Source organism: Chelonoidis abingdonii, chromosome 1 (genome assembly GCF_003597395.2).
Source record: "Chelonoidis abingdonii isolate Lonesome George chromosome 1, CheloAbing_2.0, whole genome shotgun sequence".
Lineage (NCBI taxonomy): Eukaryota > Metazoa > Chordata > Testudines > Testudinidae > Chelonoidis > Chelonoidis abingdonii.
Genome location: NC_133769.1, coordinates 144,679,197 through 144,693,884, shown reverse-complemented (window position 1 = coordinate 144,693,884; position 14,688 = coordinate 144,679,197). Strand labels below are relative to the sequence as shown.

The 14,688-nt window shown below is 49.2% G+C and overlaps 1 protein-coding gene across 1 annotated transcript in view; it reads left to right on the top strand.

Moving 5' to 3' along the window:
- Positions 1-1,248: 1,248 nt before the first annotated feature.
- LOC116827872 (antigen WC1.1-like) overlaps positions 1,249-14,688 on the top strand; it is a 60,571-nt gene continuing 47,131 nt past the window's right edge. Inside the window, 2 exon segments of the mRNA XM_075061952.1 lie at positions 1,249-1,373; positions 5,454-5,768. Coding sequence (XP_074918053.1) covers positions 1,310-1,373; positions 5,454-5,768 — 379 coding nt within the window. The 5' untranslated portion in view covers positions 1,249-1,309.

Here is a 14,688-nt window from a genome sequence, read left to right as displayed (position 1 = left end):
TAGTTGCAAGGATTTTCTCAGGGAGTTTTCTCCAGGCAGAAATGGCAGCATGGGAGAAAATGCAAAGGTGAAGAGTTAAAGACTTAATCCAAGTATTTGTAACAGTTCTCTTGAGGAAGAGCAGGAGGTAGGTGTGGTGCCAGTCAGACGTGCTATATGCCACATGCCTTGTGCCAGTTCCTTGCATTTTCTGTGTCACATGAATCAAGTAAACTTGTTTCCAAGGAGCCCTCCTCCTGCTGACAGCACTGATGGGAATGGTGTATGCAGGACATCCTGCTACTGCACCAGCGGGTCATGTCCAACTCAGGAAGCCCTAAGCTCTGCCTCTACCACTAAGAATCGTGGTCTAGGAAGGAAACCCCAAGGCCAGGGTGAAAGTAACATTAAGCACTTACCAGTACAGGGGCTCAGCTCTGGGCTTGTGGAAGGGGTGGGGCCTTGGGCAGAAGGGGCGGGGCTGGGGTCAGCCTCCCCCAACCAGTCTATCTGCACTCCCTGACTTGTGCCATGCAGGACTCCTGTTGCGATTTAATATTAAATCACTGGCCTTGGGGCACCTGCCTCTTTTGCATCCCATGTCAGCAGCCGGGGGAGCGGGGGGTTAGGGTGGTAATGTTGGCTGCATATGGGCTGGTACCGATATCCATTATTTACCAGTACATGGTACCGGCCCACTTTCACCTCTGCCCTAAGGTCTATTAGTAGAAGAACTGTCAATATTTCAGATACTGCTGAGTAATTGTACTATAAAGCAGATCTGAGTGACACAACCTGGTTCTAGTGACTTGTCCTTGTCTACGATTGGGCATGTCCTATACTGGGAATTGGTCTTGTAATGATCACCTTTGGCACAAGGAATTTCTTTCCTAGTTCATAAAATAACCAGCCTCTAATGTCTCCCAATTCATGTTTAATCAGATATAGAATCTGTTGGGTCAAGAAACAACACGGATAGTTCGTAGAGAACTTTTCCTTCCAGCTCCAGAGATTGGGGGTTACCCAATGATCTGAGGATGTGGTAAACCTGATGTCAGGAGGGGGCTCATCACTCATATATGGTGATGTTTGTTGCTTTCAAGTTTTATTGGATGTTTTAGCTGCATAAAGTCACAGATAAAACCACTGATAATAACTAAAAAGGCAGAAGGGTTTGCTATTGGTTCCTTCCCGCAACTGATGCCAGCCTCTGAATCTATATATTTCCCTTCCACTGCTTTGTTATCACTTGTCAGACACAGAGGAGCCCTGGCAGTTGCTTAGGTGCAGCCAGTGCAGTGTGAGGAAGGGACGGCAAGTCAGTCTGGCAATGAAGGGATGTCTCTCCATTCCGGTACTGTGGCTGCTTCTCCTTACAATTCAGGACATTGCAGGTAAGTCTCCTCTGTGTTTCACCAGGGGAGCTGGGTTAACTGGAACTAGGGTGGTAACTTTTACAGTCAGCTTTTTATCATCGGTCCATGGCTCGGAGGTTGTGACTATCTGGTTACTTGGAGTTTATATTTCAAATTCCCAAGAAGTTCAAATATAATGTGCTGGAGTTAGAGCCCATGACACAGCTGGGCATGACCAAAAAGTGGAGAATTCTGTGGTGACTTCTGGTGATCAGACTGACATTGCAGGGGATGGACAGTTATTACCACGTGAAGGATAAATTACTGCACGATTTTGGGATGGTGTCACATAGTGATGCCAAGCACATGTTCAGCTCAGTGTATTTTTTGTTGGATTTATGAGCAAATGTTTATATTGCCTGAATGTTTCTTATTTTCCATGGGAAATTTGACTGCTTCACATGATGCAGACACAGTGACGTGGGGGAGCATAAAATACTGTCCAGTTATTTGTGGGATGGCGTCATATAGTGATGCCAAGCACATACTCAGCTCAATGTATTTTTGTTGGATTGATTAGGAAATGTGCATCATCTCTTTGATATTTTTCTTGTTTCTATTGGAAATTTGAGTTTGCTTCAAATGACACAGACACAGTGACATAGAGGAGTTTACAATATAGGGGATATCACCCCATGTAGCTACTTTTCCCTTTCCCTCAGTGCCCCAATACTCCTCCCTGAGCCCTGAATAGTGGCCAGGTCAGTCTTTGCTAGAAGGTTGTGTTTCACAATTATTGAAGTCTTTACATTGTGCGGGAAAACAAATTTGTAAAATGATGTGAGGTCCAGGCAAACAAATGAGAAAATATCAAGGATGGACTAAAGCCACAGGTTTCATTACCAGACCCAGATCTGAACTTCCCCAATGTTCAGAGTGTTAGGTGGGGTCATTATTCGAAGCTGGGCCATAGAAGTGGAGCCAGGATTTGATAGGTGCAGTATGTAAATGTGATTCTTATCCTGAAATGTGCTGATGGCTGCCATGGGGGAGTCTTCAATCCTAAGACAATCACAGACCTCATGAAAGCCACTGGCAGGGTGAGAACTCTCTTTTAGGCTCACGAGACGGAGCAATCAAGATCTTTTATGTAATAAAAACAGCTGCAGACAGTGGGGGCTACTGTCAAAGGCATTGGGCACATGGGCAGGGCAGATCTAAGCCTGGGGTTTCCTCTATTGCCAATGCAGGGGCCAGGATACTGGCGTCAGACTGTGTCTGTTGGAGGGAGGAGCCAATAGAAGGAGTTGTGACCAGGATCTTGGAAGCAGAAAAGAAACAAAAGCCAGTTGGAGCTCGCTGGAGGGGCAGGCTGGGGGATTTCTGAACAAGGAAACTGCCAGCTGTTGTTAGTTTCTACTGTGTGCACAGGGCCAGCGTTTCCATTTAAGCAACCTAGATGGTCGCTTAGGGCGCCAGGATTTGGGAGGGCAGCATTTTGTGGCTCTCGGCGGTAATTCGGCGGTGGAGGGTCCTTCTGCGCTCCGGCTCTTCGGCGGCAGTTCTGCGGTGGGTCCTTCACTCGCTCCGGGACCCACCGCTGAAGTGCCCCAAGACCAGGAGCATGGAAGGACCCCCCCCACCGCAGAATTGCCGCTGCCAACTGCGAGCACGTGAGGACCCCTGCCTAGGGCGCCAAAAACCCTGGTGCTGCTCCTGTGTGTGCAGGGAAACAGAACTGTGTGTGCACTTAGCTAGAGCAGTGTTACAGCCTTGGGGGTGCCACGAGTTACCATCACTGAGTTAACTTCACTGAAAAAATGCCCCTTTTTTCTTAGTGCAGACCAGGCCCCATGGGTTGGCTGTCGGACTGCACTGAAGTGAGCTGTATCTGAATGAATGTCCCTGTGGATTGCAGTAAAGTGGTTTTTTGTATTTGCTTGGCATTAAAGGAACGGGATGGTCTGGGCATGAACTGCATTGTTCTCTGAGCTCCATGGAGGCTCCATAAACATGCTGTCCCCAGCTCAGCCATCCACTGCTGCAAGCAGCCCGTTCCAGGGGTCACACTGGAACTCTGCATGTAGCTGTAACTCATGGGCATTGTAATGATGCCCGTACTTGCTCCCAGTCACAGGGATAGTCCTGGGTCTTCACACCCTGTCCTGGGGGCCAGTTCTCCCAGGTAATATCCCAGGACTGTGTGGCAGGCAGTGGCCCCTCTTCACATTCCCTGTGAACTGCCTGTCTCCCAGCAGCAGCTTTGCCTCTCCACAACCCCCAGAGATACAAAAACTCTAGAGGCAACTGTGGGCAGGGGGTGGAACTCAGAGCTACTGGGAGAAAAGTCAATAGCAGGAGTGGGGGCAGAGTTTGTTGCTCATCTGGGGAAGGAACAGCCTGTACATGCAGGGCAGAGAGGCCAGGTAGAAAAGGGAGAAGAGGAGAATGAAGAGCCCAGGGGAGGAGACTGGGAAGAGACCACTGGAAGAGGGAAATGTGTGGGGTAGGTGGGGAGATGAAGCTCTGGTAGGGAGCACAAGGCTGTAATGCCAAATTCCCTCCACAGAACAAAAATTATGAGGTCATTAAAAACATCCAGTCATGTTATTCAGTCTATCTATGGACTGTAGAAGTCCCCTCTACTCTGCCAGGGTGGGGGTGAGAATCACAGGCTGAAAAGTCACCATTTAATTCATCCAAACTGCACAACTCCCCTGGTGGCTCAGCTGGAGACTGCACTTACCCTCCCCTCGCCCCTGAGACAGAAACTGCCGTTCATTGCCCAGCACTGCCTTCGCTCTCCCCTCCAGGTTCAGTTCCTCTGACAGACGAAGGGGTGACTGGGAAATAGTTTGACAGGCACTGAGCTAATTAATGCAGCATGGTTCCCACTCGCGCTCATAACATCTGTTATTGTTCAGGGGTCGGTTACAGATAGAGATACTGGAGACTTTCACTCTGACCTGAAATTAACCATTCACAGAAATTATGTCACCGTAACATGACAGGTTTGGTTTAGCCTTTTGCAAACAGCAACACTTCCCTGGCTTTCTCCACCCCACACCACCTCTGAAACTTCTCTGCATGAGACTGGGAAGCTCTGCTCCTGTTCTAGAATCCCCTTCACCTTCCTCCCCATCTCTCCTTCCCTCCTACCGCCTCCCACTCCAGCCCCTCTCCTCCTCCCCAATACTTCCTCATGTCTCCCTGTTCCAGAAACCCTCCCCACCTCCTGTCCACCAGCACCAGACCCCCCAAACACTCCATCTCGATTCCTCCATCCTCCCCAATTCTCCCTCATCTCCTCCTGCTCCAGGATACCTCCCTCCCTCCCATCCTCTGCTCCACACTCCTCCTCACCCTCTTGCCGCCCAGCTTCTGACCCCTTCCCTCTTGACCGTACACATGATCACCTTTCCCCACTCTCCCTCCTCCTCCACTGCTTCTCCTCATGCCTCCTTCTACCCCCTCTCTGCTCTCTCTCCCTTTCCCTCTCTCGCTCCTGCCCGATTCCTCACCCCCTCCTCACTTCTCACTTCTGTCCCCCACTCCAGACCCCCTCCTCTCTCCACTTCTCATTGGTGACTCCCTTCTCCTCCCCTCCCTTCTGGCCCTGGCTCAAAAACCCCCTCCAGCCCCATGGTCCTGCACTCCCTCCAGACCACCCTGTGCTTCATCTCCACTCTTCCCTCCTGCCCCAATTTCAGATCCCTGTCCCCTCCCCTCTCTTCCTACCATCTCTCCTGTCCATCTGTTATCCCACTGCAAACTCTCTCCCTGCCATCTCGCTGGCTTCAGCCCCAGTGACAGGAGTTGGCACCATTTGGAATAAGGGAAAATCCGTGAGTTGGTGCCTTTCATCGTGTTCCCCTGGGATAGGTAAAAACACCCCAAATCACCAGAGTGGGGATAAAATGGCGAGAGCTGCAGCACTGACAGCCCTGAATGTGAGACCATGAGATGTGAGAAGGTGGTGCCATGAGGCAGCTCTGGGCATGTCCCATTCTCCTGGCTCTGGGCTCGGATCCCCTGCTGCCAGGCACGGACTCTGCTGTGATAATGCTGGGGAGGGGGCTCCCTGCTCGCTCTGACCCTGCTCTGTGTCTCTCCTTGCAGGTGCTGATGAGCTGAGGCTGGTGAATGGAGGCAGCCCCTGTGCTGGGAGAGTGGAGGTTAAACACCAGGATCAGTGGGGGACGGTGTGCGATGATCGCTGGGGCATGGCAGATGCTCGAGTTGTTTGTAAGCAGTTGGGATGTGGATCTGCTGTCAGTGCCCCTGACCTGGCTCATTTTGGACCAGGATCTGGACCAATTTGGCTGGATGAAGTTTCCTGTGATGGTACCGAGTCTGCTCTCTGGTACTGCAGGAACGAGGGATGGGGTCAGAGTGACTGCGATCATGGAGAGGATGCTGGAGTGACCTGTTCAGGTAAGAATCAGCCAGCTCAGTCCTGAAAGGCAAATCCCCTGAGGCAAAAGGGCTTGAACCCAAGGGAGTGTTGTATGCAGTAGCATAGCTAGCAGGGTTCAGTGGAAGCAGCCACTTCCCCTCAGGGCGGCAGGCGCGGAAGAGGCGTCTGCCAGCTGGTGCTGCCAGCAGCACGGCTGGAGGAGCCATGCGGGGGTGGCAGATGCGGCTGGAGGAGCGAAGGGCCCAGATCCTCGGCTCAGGGCTTGGCAGCCAAGTGCTTGCCGCCCCCCCCCCCGCCCCTTGCTAATGTGGCGGGCAGGAGGGGGCAAAAGGGCCCCTGAGCCTTTAAGGCCGCCTGGCTGGCGAGCCCCGTGTGGGGAGCGCCAAGTGCTGGGAGCAGGCTGGGGACAGGCGGCGGCGCAGGAAGGAAGATGACCAGGGTGGGGGTCCAGTTGGGGGGCGTGACCAGAGGAGGAGCCAAGGGAGGGCGCCTTTTTTGTGTTTGCTTCCCCTACACTGAAAACCTGACTACGTCAATGGTTGTATGCCTGTGACCTTAATGAGAAATGAACAAAAACCAGAGAAAGTCCTATAATGATTGTTATTTCTGAGTTGTAATTATTACTGTTCATGTCACTGGCCACTAAGGAGCCCTTTGTGCGACTGTGAAGCATTTTCGTTATCTCATCTCCAGTTGTTTCAGTGCCACTTCTTTCGTTTCCCTCTAAAAATGCAGATACGAGAGAAAATGGAAAAGGAAAATGTTACTTAGGCTCCTTAGTCGCTGAGGCACTTTTGAAAATGTTACTCTCATGCCAAAATCCAGACCCAGACACCCAGCCACATAGGTACAGAGGATGGGGCATTTATGTAGCCCCTTTGCCATCCTCATAGGGTGACCAAGGAATGGGCAGATTCTCGCACATTGGCCAGAATTAGATTTGGCCGAGAACACTCCCCTGTCTGCTCTGTTACTTCTCACATTTTGGACCAACCAGTAACAGAAAATTTCAAAATCTCTGACACTCTGTGGCTCTGGTGTAACATAGAGAGTTCAGCCAAAAATATACCTCAACCCTACACAGCACAGGAATATCATATTTGGAGTCATTCGTTGTGATTCAGTAGTTAACACTGCAGTTACAGACCCATTGTAAGTTTTATTTTTAACTTCTCTCTTCCTAATATTTAGTAGGAATCATATCTGCCTCTGAATATAGCACAAGGAAGACAGAATATTTTCTTGTCGTTCCAAAAGTTTTAGCAGCTCCCTCTGGCAGTGGGAGCTCAGGGCAATGTTTAATCTCAACCCTTTCCTGGATTTTGAGTGTTTCAGTGACAACCATGGATATGCTCTTCACATGGGGGGTGAGGGGAGACAGGCTTTTATGCAGTTTTGTAGTATTTTTTAAAAATTAAAAAAGCTGGGGTAGGTGGGAACTTTACAGAAATTCATTGCCAGGAGTTTGAAACTCTGCAGAAAAAAGATTGACCTTCATCAATGTAAATTCCCTAACCTGGTAATAACAAATGCAATGCCTTGTGCTGCACACCTAGCAAGTGCACACAGCAGGGAGTCCCTCTCCTCTGAGCCTCACCAGGAGGAGGGAGCTGCACACAAACATAGGGGCATCAGAGAAAAAGTCCCTTCTGTGCACCTTTCTGTAAAACTGCACCTACATCTCAGCTGGAGCTGCACATTTAAAGTGGGAATAAAATTTAGGTTTGTAACAGGGCGCTTGAAGGGCCGGGCCGCCTAGTGGTTGCTGCGCCTGATCTCCAGCTCCTTGTTTTCCAGGTTAAGTTGCCTCAGGATATTAGGCAGTGGGGTAGGAAAACTCAGGCCTTCCCTCTCCACCGGGTCCCAGGCCAGGGTTCTGCATGCATCTGCCCGAATAGGCGAGGCCTCCAAGCTGGGATCTAAATCCCCTGCCCTGTGCTATTTCCTACCACTCTCCCTTTTGTTTGGGGCATGACCCCTCTAGTCCCATTCGCTGGGTGACTTGTATCCCATTGCGCCCTCTCATGGATCTTGGGTGGCCTCATTCTGCGGTCCCTGTCTTCTTCAGTTGAGGCAGCAGCAAATTTGGTGAGGCTGAGCCCCATAATATATCTGAGCTTCAGGGACCCAGTTAACTCTGTTGTGGGAGGCTCCTAGTCTCCTCCACAGTCCCCCTTGGCTGGGGAGACAGTGCTTACTCCCTGGTGGCTGCCTCAGCTGGCAGGCTAGTGAGCCCTCCTCTCATGTAGGGAGGTGGATAGCTCCTGCCTCTTCACCAGTCAGCCCTCAACTGAGCCAGGCTCTCTCTATTTCTCCCCTCAGGCCTGGCATTGGCTGTAGGTTTAGCGGGGTGGGGCTATCTGGGCCAAAAGGCTCCCTTTAACCCCTGCCGTGCTGGCAGGGTAGTTCCACATGCCTGTGCTGAGGGCTGGAGAGAAGGATGAGTCTTTCCATGGCCCTTATACTTATGTCCATTCTTGTCACTATTCCCCGTCTTCCCTGGATAGAGGTGCAGGGCCAACTCCTAGGGCCAAACCCAGGGATCCTTACTCAGGGAGGCAGCTATTGACTGTAATGTGAGTTTGCTTTGTACAGACTGAGTAGAAACACAATAAAGGACTCATGATTGGGCCCATTCAGAAATATTCTAGAAATAAGCAGTCAGCTGTTTACAAACTAGCCCCATGAAGTAGAGATCACTGAGAAGAGACATACAGGAGCTGTGATGTTTCTGCACCAAGCGATTTTTGAGAGATGTTGTCCTGACAGAATACTAGAAAACATTCCAAAAAGTGACAGTCATCTTCTTATATACAGAGTTTTTGCAGCTGTGTTAGTCCCAATATATTAGAGATACAAGGTGGGTGAGGTAATATCTTATGTTGGACCCATTTCTGTTGGAAAGAGACAAACTTTTGATCTTACAGAGATGAGCTGTGTGTAAGCTCAGAAGCTTGTCTCTCTCACCAACAGGAGCTGGTCCAATAAAAGATATTACCTCAGCCACCTTGTCTCTCTCAATCCTTCTTGTCCAGCTTTCACTTCTCATTTCTGGTTGGATTAATACCAGACTTTGCCAAAACTTTCTCCTCTGCCAAGGTCCCTGACTCAGCCAGTGCACAGGCTGGATGGTGGCCAAAGAGTAAATCAGGGATGCACAGTGAAAGAGGCTGTTGTCTGTAGGCGCACAGCTTCACTGGTTTCAGCAGCAGCATCGCCATCGTCGGCAACTCCTCCATTCAAGGATAATCTCTACCACAGATTTACATATGGGTCCTGAGACAACTCAGGAATCTGATCCTGGAACCATAGATCTGCCCGCAGTAGGTACAGATTTTTCCTGATGGGTCAGCTGCCTGCTGGGAGAAATTTCTTTTTCCTTCCTTCCTTCTCTCTCTCTTTTCAACTTCAAGGGTGAGGTGCTTCTTCTCAAAGCAGGCCACTGCCTGATGAAGGATGAAGCATCATTGAGGTCGGTTGGTTGCTTGCTCCTCCCAGCTTGTGATGTCCACATGAGTTTTCTTGAGATACTCATTCAGTTTGTCTGTAGGATTTCCTCTGACTACCAGGGGATCTCTGACCATGGGTGAACTGAGAGTAGAGGGCTTGTTTTGGAAGGTGAGAGTCTGGCATCCACACACAATGTCCAGACCAGTGGAGATGGTGACTGTGGATCATTGCTTCAGTGCTGGTGACAGTGGCTTCAATGAGGATGCTGGTGTTAGTTCAGTGATCTTCCCACTTGATGCAAAGTATCTTCCAGTGACTTCCTTGGTGGTACCTCTCCAGACTCTTAAAGTGCTGTTGATAGGTCTCGCAGGTTTTGCAGCTATAAAGGAGTATAGGAATAGCAATTATCTCATATACCTGGATCTTGGTGTCCTGCTGTAGGTCACGGTCTATGAAAACGCACCAGAGCAGTGTCCCAAAGAAAGCACTTACGCATTGGATCCTGTGCTGGATCTCACTGTCAATTTTTGCATTTTGAGAAAGTTGGCTATCAAGGTAACAGAGGTCCTCAACTCTTTTCAAGGTCTGTTCCTCGATGGTGATTTGTGGTGGCTCAAGTGCAAGGCCTGAAGCAGGCTGATGGAGCACTTATTTTTCTTGATATTGAGCGAGAGTCATAGGTGTCCATAAACTTGTGCAAAAAAATCCAATGTGGATTGAATGGTCATTTTCAGGTGTGTGATGAATGCAACAATCACAGATACTGGGATCAGTAATGGATGCCCTGAGGACCTTAGACTTAAAGTTGAAACATCAAAGCCCATCCATTCTGTACTGAATGTGAACTCCGTTTAATAATTTGGAGGGCAGCCAAATCTGACCAACACCTTCCACAGGGTTCACGAATGACAGAGTCAAAGGCTTTGTCAAATCAATGAAGGCCATGTAAGGTCCTAGATTTTGCTCACTGAATCTTTCTGGATTTGGTGGGCAAGGAAGGATCATGTCAGTTGTCCTGTGGGATGGTCTGAAACACACGAGAATTCTACAGAATTTTTCTTAGCAAGGGAAAGTCATTGGTTTAAAGAGGATATGGGTGAGAATTTTTCCCTGCTGTAGATAGCAAGGCAATGCCACAATAATTTCCACACTCCAACTTATCTCCTTTTTAACGATGAAAAAAATGTGGCATTTCTCAGTCTTCCAGAATCTTCTCATTATGCCAAATTTAGAAGAAAAATAAGCCCCAAACAGCATAGCTCTGATGATCATTGGAGCACACAAGCCCCTTCACCACAACAGGTACGGTCCTGAAGAGGTTTATAGAGTGGTAAGATGTGTAACAATAAAATTTGTTGAAATTATTTCCTGTCTGCTGTGGGCCAGAGTGGACCAGGCACTAGAACTGAGATTGAGGGAGACTGTTTCCACCTGCTGGGTGCAGCAGGTGGTGAGGAAGCTACCTGAATTGAACGCAGACCGGGGTGAGAGGGGAAAGTAGATGAGGACAAGGATGCAAGGTGGAATATTCTGAGCTGGAGGCTGGTAGATGGAGAGAAATGGGACTGACAGAGAGGCGGGAGATGGTGACTGGCTGGGCAAGGAGCCTGGGGACTGGGAGGAGCGGGAAAAAGACTCGGACTGGCTAGGCAGGGCGATTAGGACAGGGAGTGGGTGAAGAGAGACTGTGACTTGCTGAGCAAGGAGATTGGGAGCTGGGAAAACTGGGACTGACTGGGTGAGGAGCCTGGGACTGGGAACCAGTGAGGAGAAACTGGAGGTGGGTGACGAAAAACAGATCAGATCAGGAACCAGAGTGTCGGGGGAGTCTAAGAGTAACTGGGCGATGAAACTGGAATAAGCAGCTAGGGTCGGGTGGGGGAGACTGAGAGCAGGTCTACATGAACATTCAGTTTGTGGTAAGCTGGGCAGTAAATCTCCCCTGCACTGTCCTGCCAAGCACCAAGTGCCCATGTGGATGATGTTGCTGTGCATTGAGGCCTTGTCTACACTACTGCTTAAGTTTCTGTAAATTACGTCACTCAGGGGTGTGAAAACTCGCTGTCCCCACCCCCAAACAACGTAACTTACATCTACCTTGAAGCAGTGTCTGCATCGCACTATGTCAGCGGGAGACGCTCTTTTGCCAGCAGAGCTTCTGCCTCTCAATGGGGTGAACTAATTATGTTGACAACACAGCGCTCTCCCATTGACGCAATGCGTCTTCACCAGACATGATAAATCAGCACTGCTGCATCGATACACTGGCACTGATTCAGTGTGGTAGCGAAGAGAAGCCCTAACAGTTCCCTCATGTGCTTTGATCGATCCCATTTCCAAGCATTAGGGAAACATTAGTGTGCAGCAGCAGGCTCCACACGGACACTCAGTGTGCAGCAGGCTAGCGTGAGGTAAATTTACAACCCAAACAGACTAAGTGTGTGTAGAGAGGAGCGTCTTTGCATAATGGGCAGAGCCAAAAGCAGTAACCTTGCAGCCACACCCCCATTCCCTGATGGGCCTGTTGTTGTCTCTGCTGCAGCAACTCTGGGATTGTAAACCCTGAACTTCTGGGCCTGTCGCTGTTGTTTGGGAGATTTGGGGAGTATCCAGAGGGTACAAAGGAACTTGACAGGCTACCTGGGAACTAGGCACAAGCAGTTCCCAAGGCAAATGCTGAATAAATGCAAAGTGAAAACCTACTTGTCTGAGAAACCCTCACTTCATCCATCCCACGTCAGTGCACCTCCTTTCAGGGATGTAACTCATTGTGGTACCAAAGCAACTGATAAATCACATAAATTGAGTGCCCCCTCACATTAGGTATTGAAAATTATTTACATCAGAAAGAAAGAATCATTGCCCTGAGGTTATAGAGATATTTACGTTAAAGGAAAAGATTCCTCAGCACTTTGTTTCATGTGTGAATGTTCAGTATGTGTCCTTCATTTTGGGTCTTTATCACACATTGGCACCTTGGGCCTTGACAGGTGTCACAGATCTACAGCAGGGATTGGCAACATTTGGCACACGGCACACCAGAGTAAGCCCCCAGGTGAGCCAGGCCAGTTTGTTTACCTGCCGTGTCTGCAGGTTTGGCTGATTGTGGATCCCACTGACCGGGGTTTGCTGCTGCAGGCAAATAGGGACTGCACAAAGCCGTGGCCAGCACATTTCTTATCCCACTATGCTTCTTGCAGCCCCCATTGGACTGCAGTGGCAAACCGCGGCCAGTGGGAGCCACGATTGGCTGAACCTGCGGATGCAGCAGGTAAACAAACTGGCCTGGCCTACCAGGGGGCTTACCCTGGCGGTCCGCGTGCCATGCATTGTAGATCCCTGATCTACAGGATCTGTGCTATGTCCCAGCTTTTAAACAATCATGGGGAAGAATCCCTTCAATTTGCCAGACCCCATAAAGGTCCCACTCTTCCTTAAGTGTAGGTCACATAGCCTCAGTGCCTCCAAGACAGAGCCTCTGGGCTTCAGCCCTCCTGTTTCACCCCATATGCTCTGCCCAGTGGGTCCAACTGAGATAGACCCCGGCTTAGAGACTTTTACACTCATCAGGGACCAATGCACCTCAACAAGTGTCTGCAGTGACAGCTGGCAGCCTTTTCAAAGCACAACAGGATTTACTGGTCAGTTGGGAAGTTTTTCGGTTAGCACAGAGAATGAGCAAAAAATTAAGATATGGTCATAGAATATTAAGGTTGGAAAGGACATTAGGAGGTTGTTTAGTCCAACTCTCTGCTCAAAGGAAGAGCAATCCCCAGACAGATTTTTGCTCCACATCCCTAAATGGCCATTTCAAAATTTGAATGCACAACCCTGGATTTAGCAGGCTAATGCTCAAGCCACTGAGCTATCCCTCCCTCCATTCTGGCTAAGTCAGGGCTCCCATGAGCCATGCTGCTGTGGACCCATCTTGTTTTCGACTTTTTCTGTCTCTCAGTCCCAGGTGAGCTCTTGTGTTTCTCCAAAGGTTAATTCTTATCCTAGATTCCTGTCACTGCTCCGTCCATTGTCCTCCTCCTGCTGACCCCTGCTGACTTCACATGTTCTGCTTGCTGAAGTTTCCCATTGTTAGTTGTCAATGTTCAATCCCTGAGCTTCCCATTGTCTTTCAGTATCCTTCATTGATATTGGTGGACTCCAGCCAGTCCTGTGATGTCTCATTCATCCCACCCTAGACAGTTAAGTGACACATGTCTTCAGCTCTGCCCCAATAGAGCTTCGTAACCTTATTGCACTGACTGGGTAGCAATCCTTAGTCAGTGCAATGGCGGTTGCTGACCGAGGACCCAGCTCTGCGGGAAGCAGCACAGAAATAAAGGTGGCAATACCACACCATGCCATCCTTACTTCTGCGCTGCTGCTGGTGGTGGCTCTGCCTTCAAAGCTGGGATCCTGGCCATCAGCTGTCACTCTCCAGCTGCCCAGTTCTGAAAGCGGTGCCACCACCAGCAGCAACACAGAAATAAGGGTAGCAGTACTGCAACCCCTCCCCCCCACAATAACCTTGCGACCCTACCAATAGTTCCTTTTTGGGTCAGGACCCTAACAATTACAACACTGTGAAATTTCAAATTTAAATAGCTGAAATCATGAAATTTATGATTTTTAAAATCCTATGACAGTGAAACTAACCAAAATGGACCGTGAATTTGGTAGGGCCCTACCCATAGTCTACACGCCAGGCAGCAATGCTATATACGCCAGCAGTACCAGGAGGGGAGCATAAAAACAGACTTGTGTTCACAGCAGAGAACAGCGGTGAGGTCAGCACAGAGCTTGGCCTTGTTAGATATAGTTATCGAGTAGGATCCATGTAAACCAGCTTTGCATGTTGTGATGTTGCACTCCATATGCTTTATGAAAATATGCTTTGACTGTGAATATGATATAACTGGAATATGCTTTATGCAAAAGATCTCGTGTAAGGTATCATTACAAAGCTGATAATCTACTAAGTGTGGTCATCCTATTTGTATAAAGGTATCACTCTTGTATCTGAAAGTAGAAATATGAAGTATAACTCTGAGGTCCTATTGTAATTATGCAAATTGTGGGCCATTAATGGTGGTTTAGAATCTTGATGGCTCCCATTGACTAGGACAATTGGTTGTAAATGGTTTATTTACCTGAAAGCCTTCCCTGTGTACCTGTGAGCCAGCCCAGGAAGAATGGAGTCTGGGGTCTCACAAGACATGTGACCTTGACACATGCTATTGGAATCCATCTTGAATCTGGTACTTTTCCATTTAGAAGGAGGGGTTGGGACCCAGAGAGAGACAAAGGATTCCCACCTTGTGCCAAATCTATAAAAGGGGGTGGAACAGGACAAAAGGGCCAGTCATGAAAACACCCCTGCTTACGACCTAGGGTTCCAGCCATGAGAAAGCCCCTGCTTTCCACCTAAGATATTTGCTGGAAGTAACAAGGACTGTACCAGGGGAAAGGATTGGGCCCAGACTAGGAAGAAGT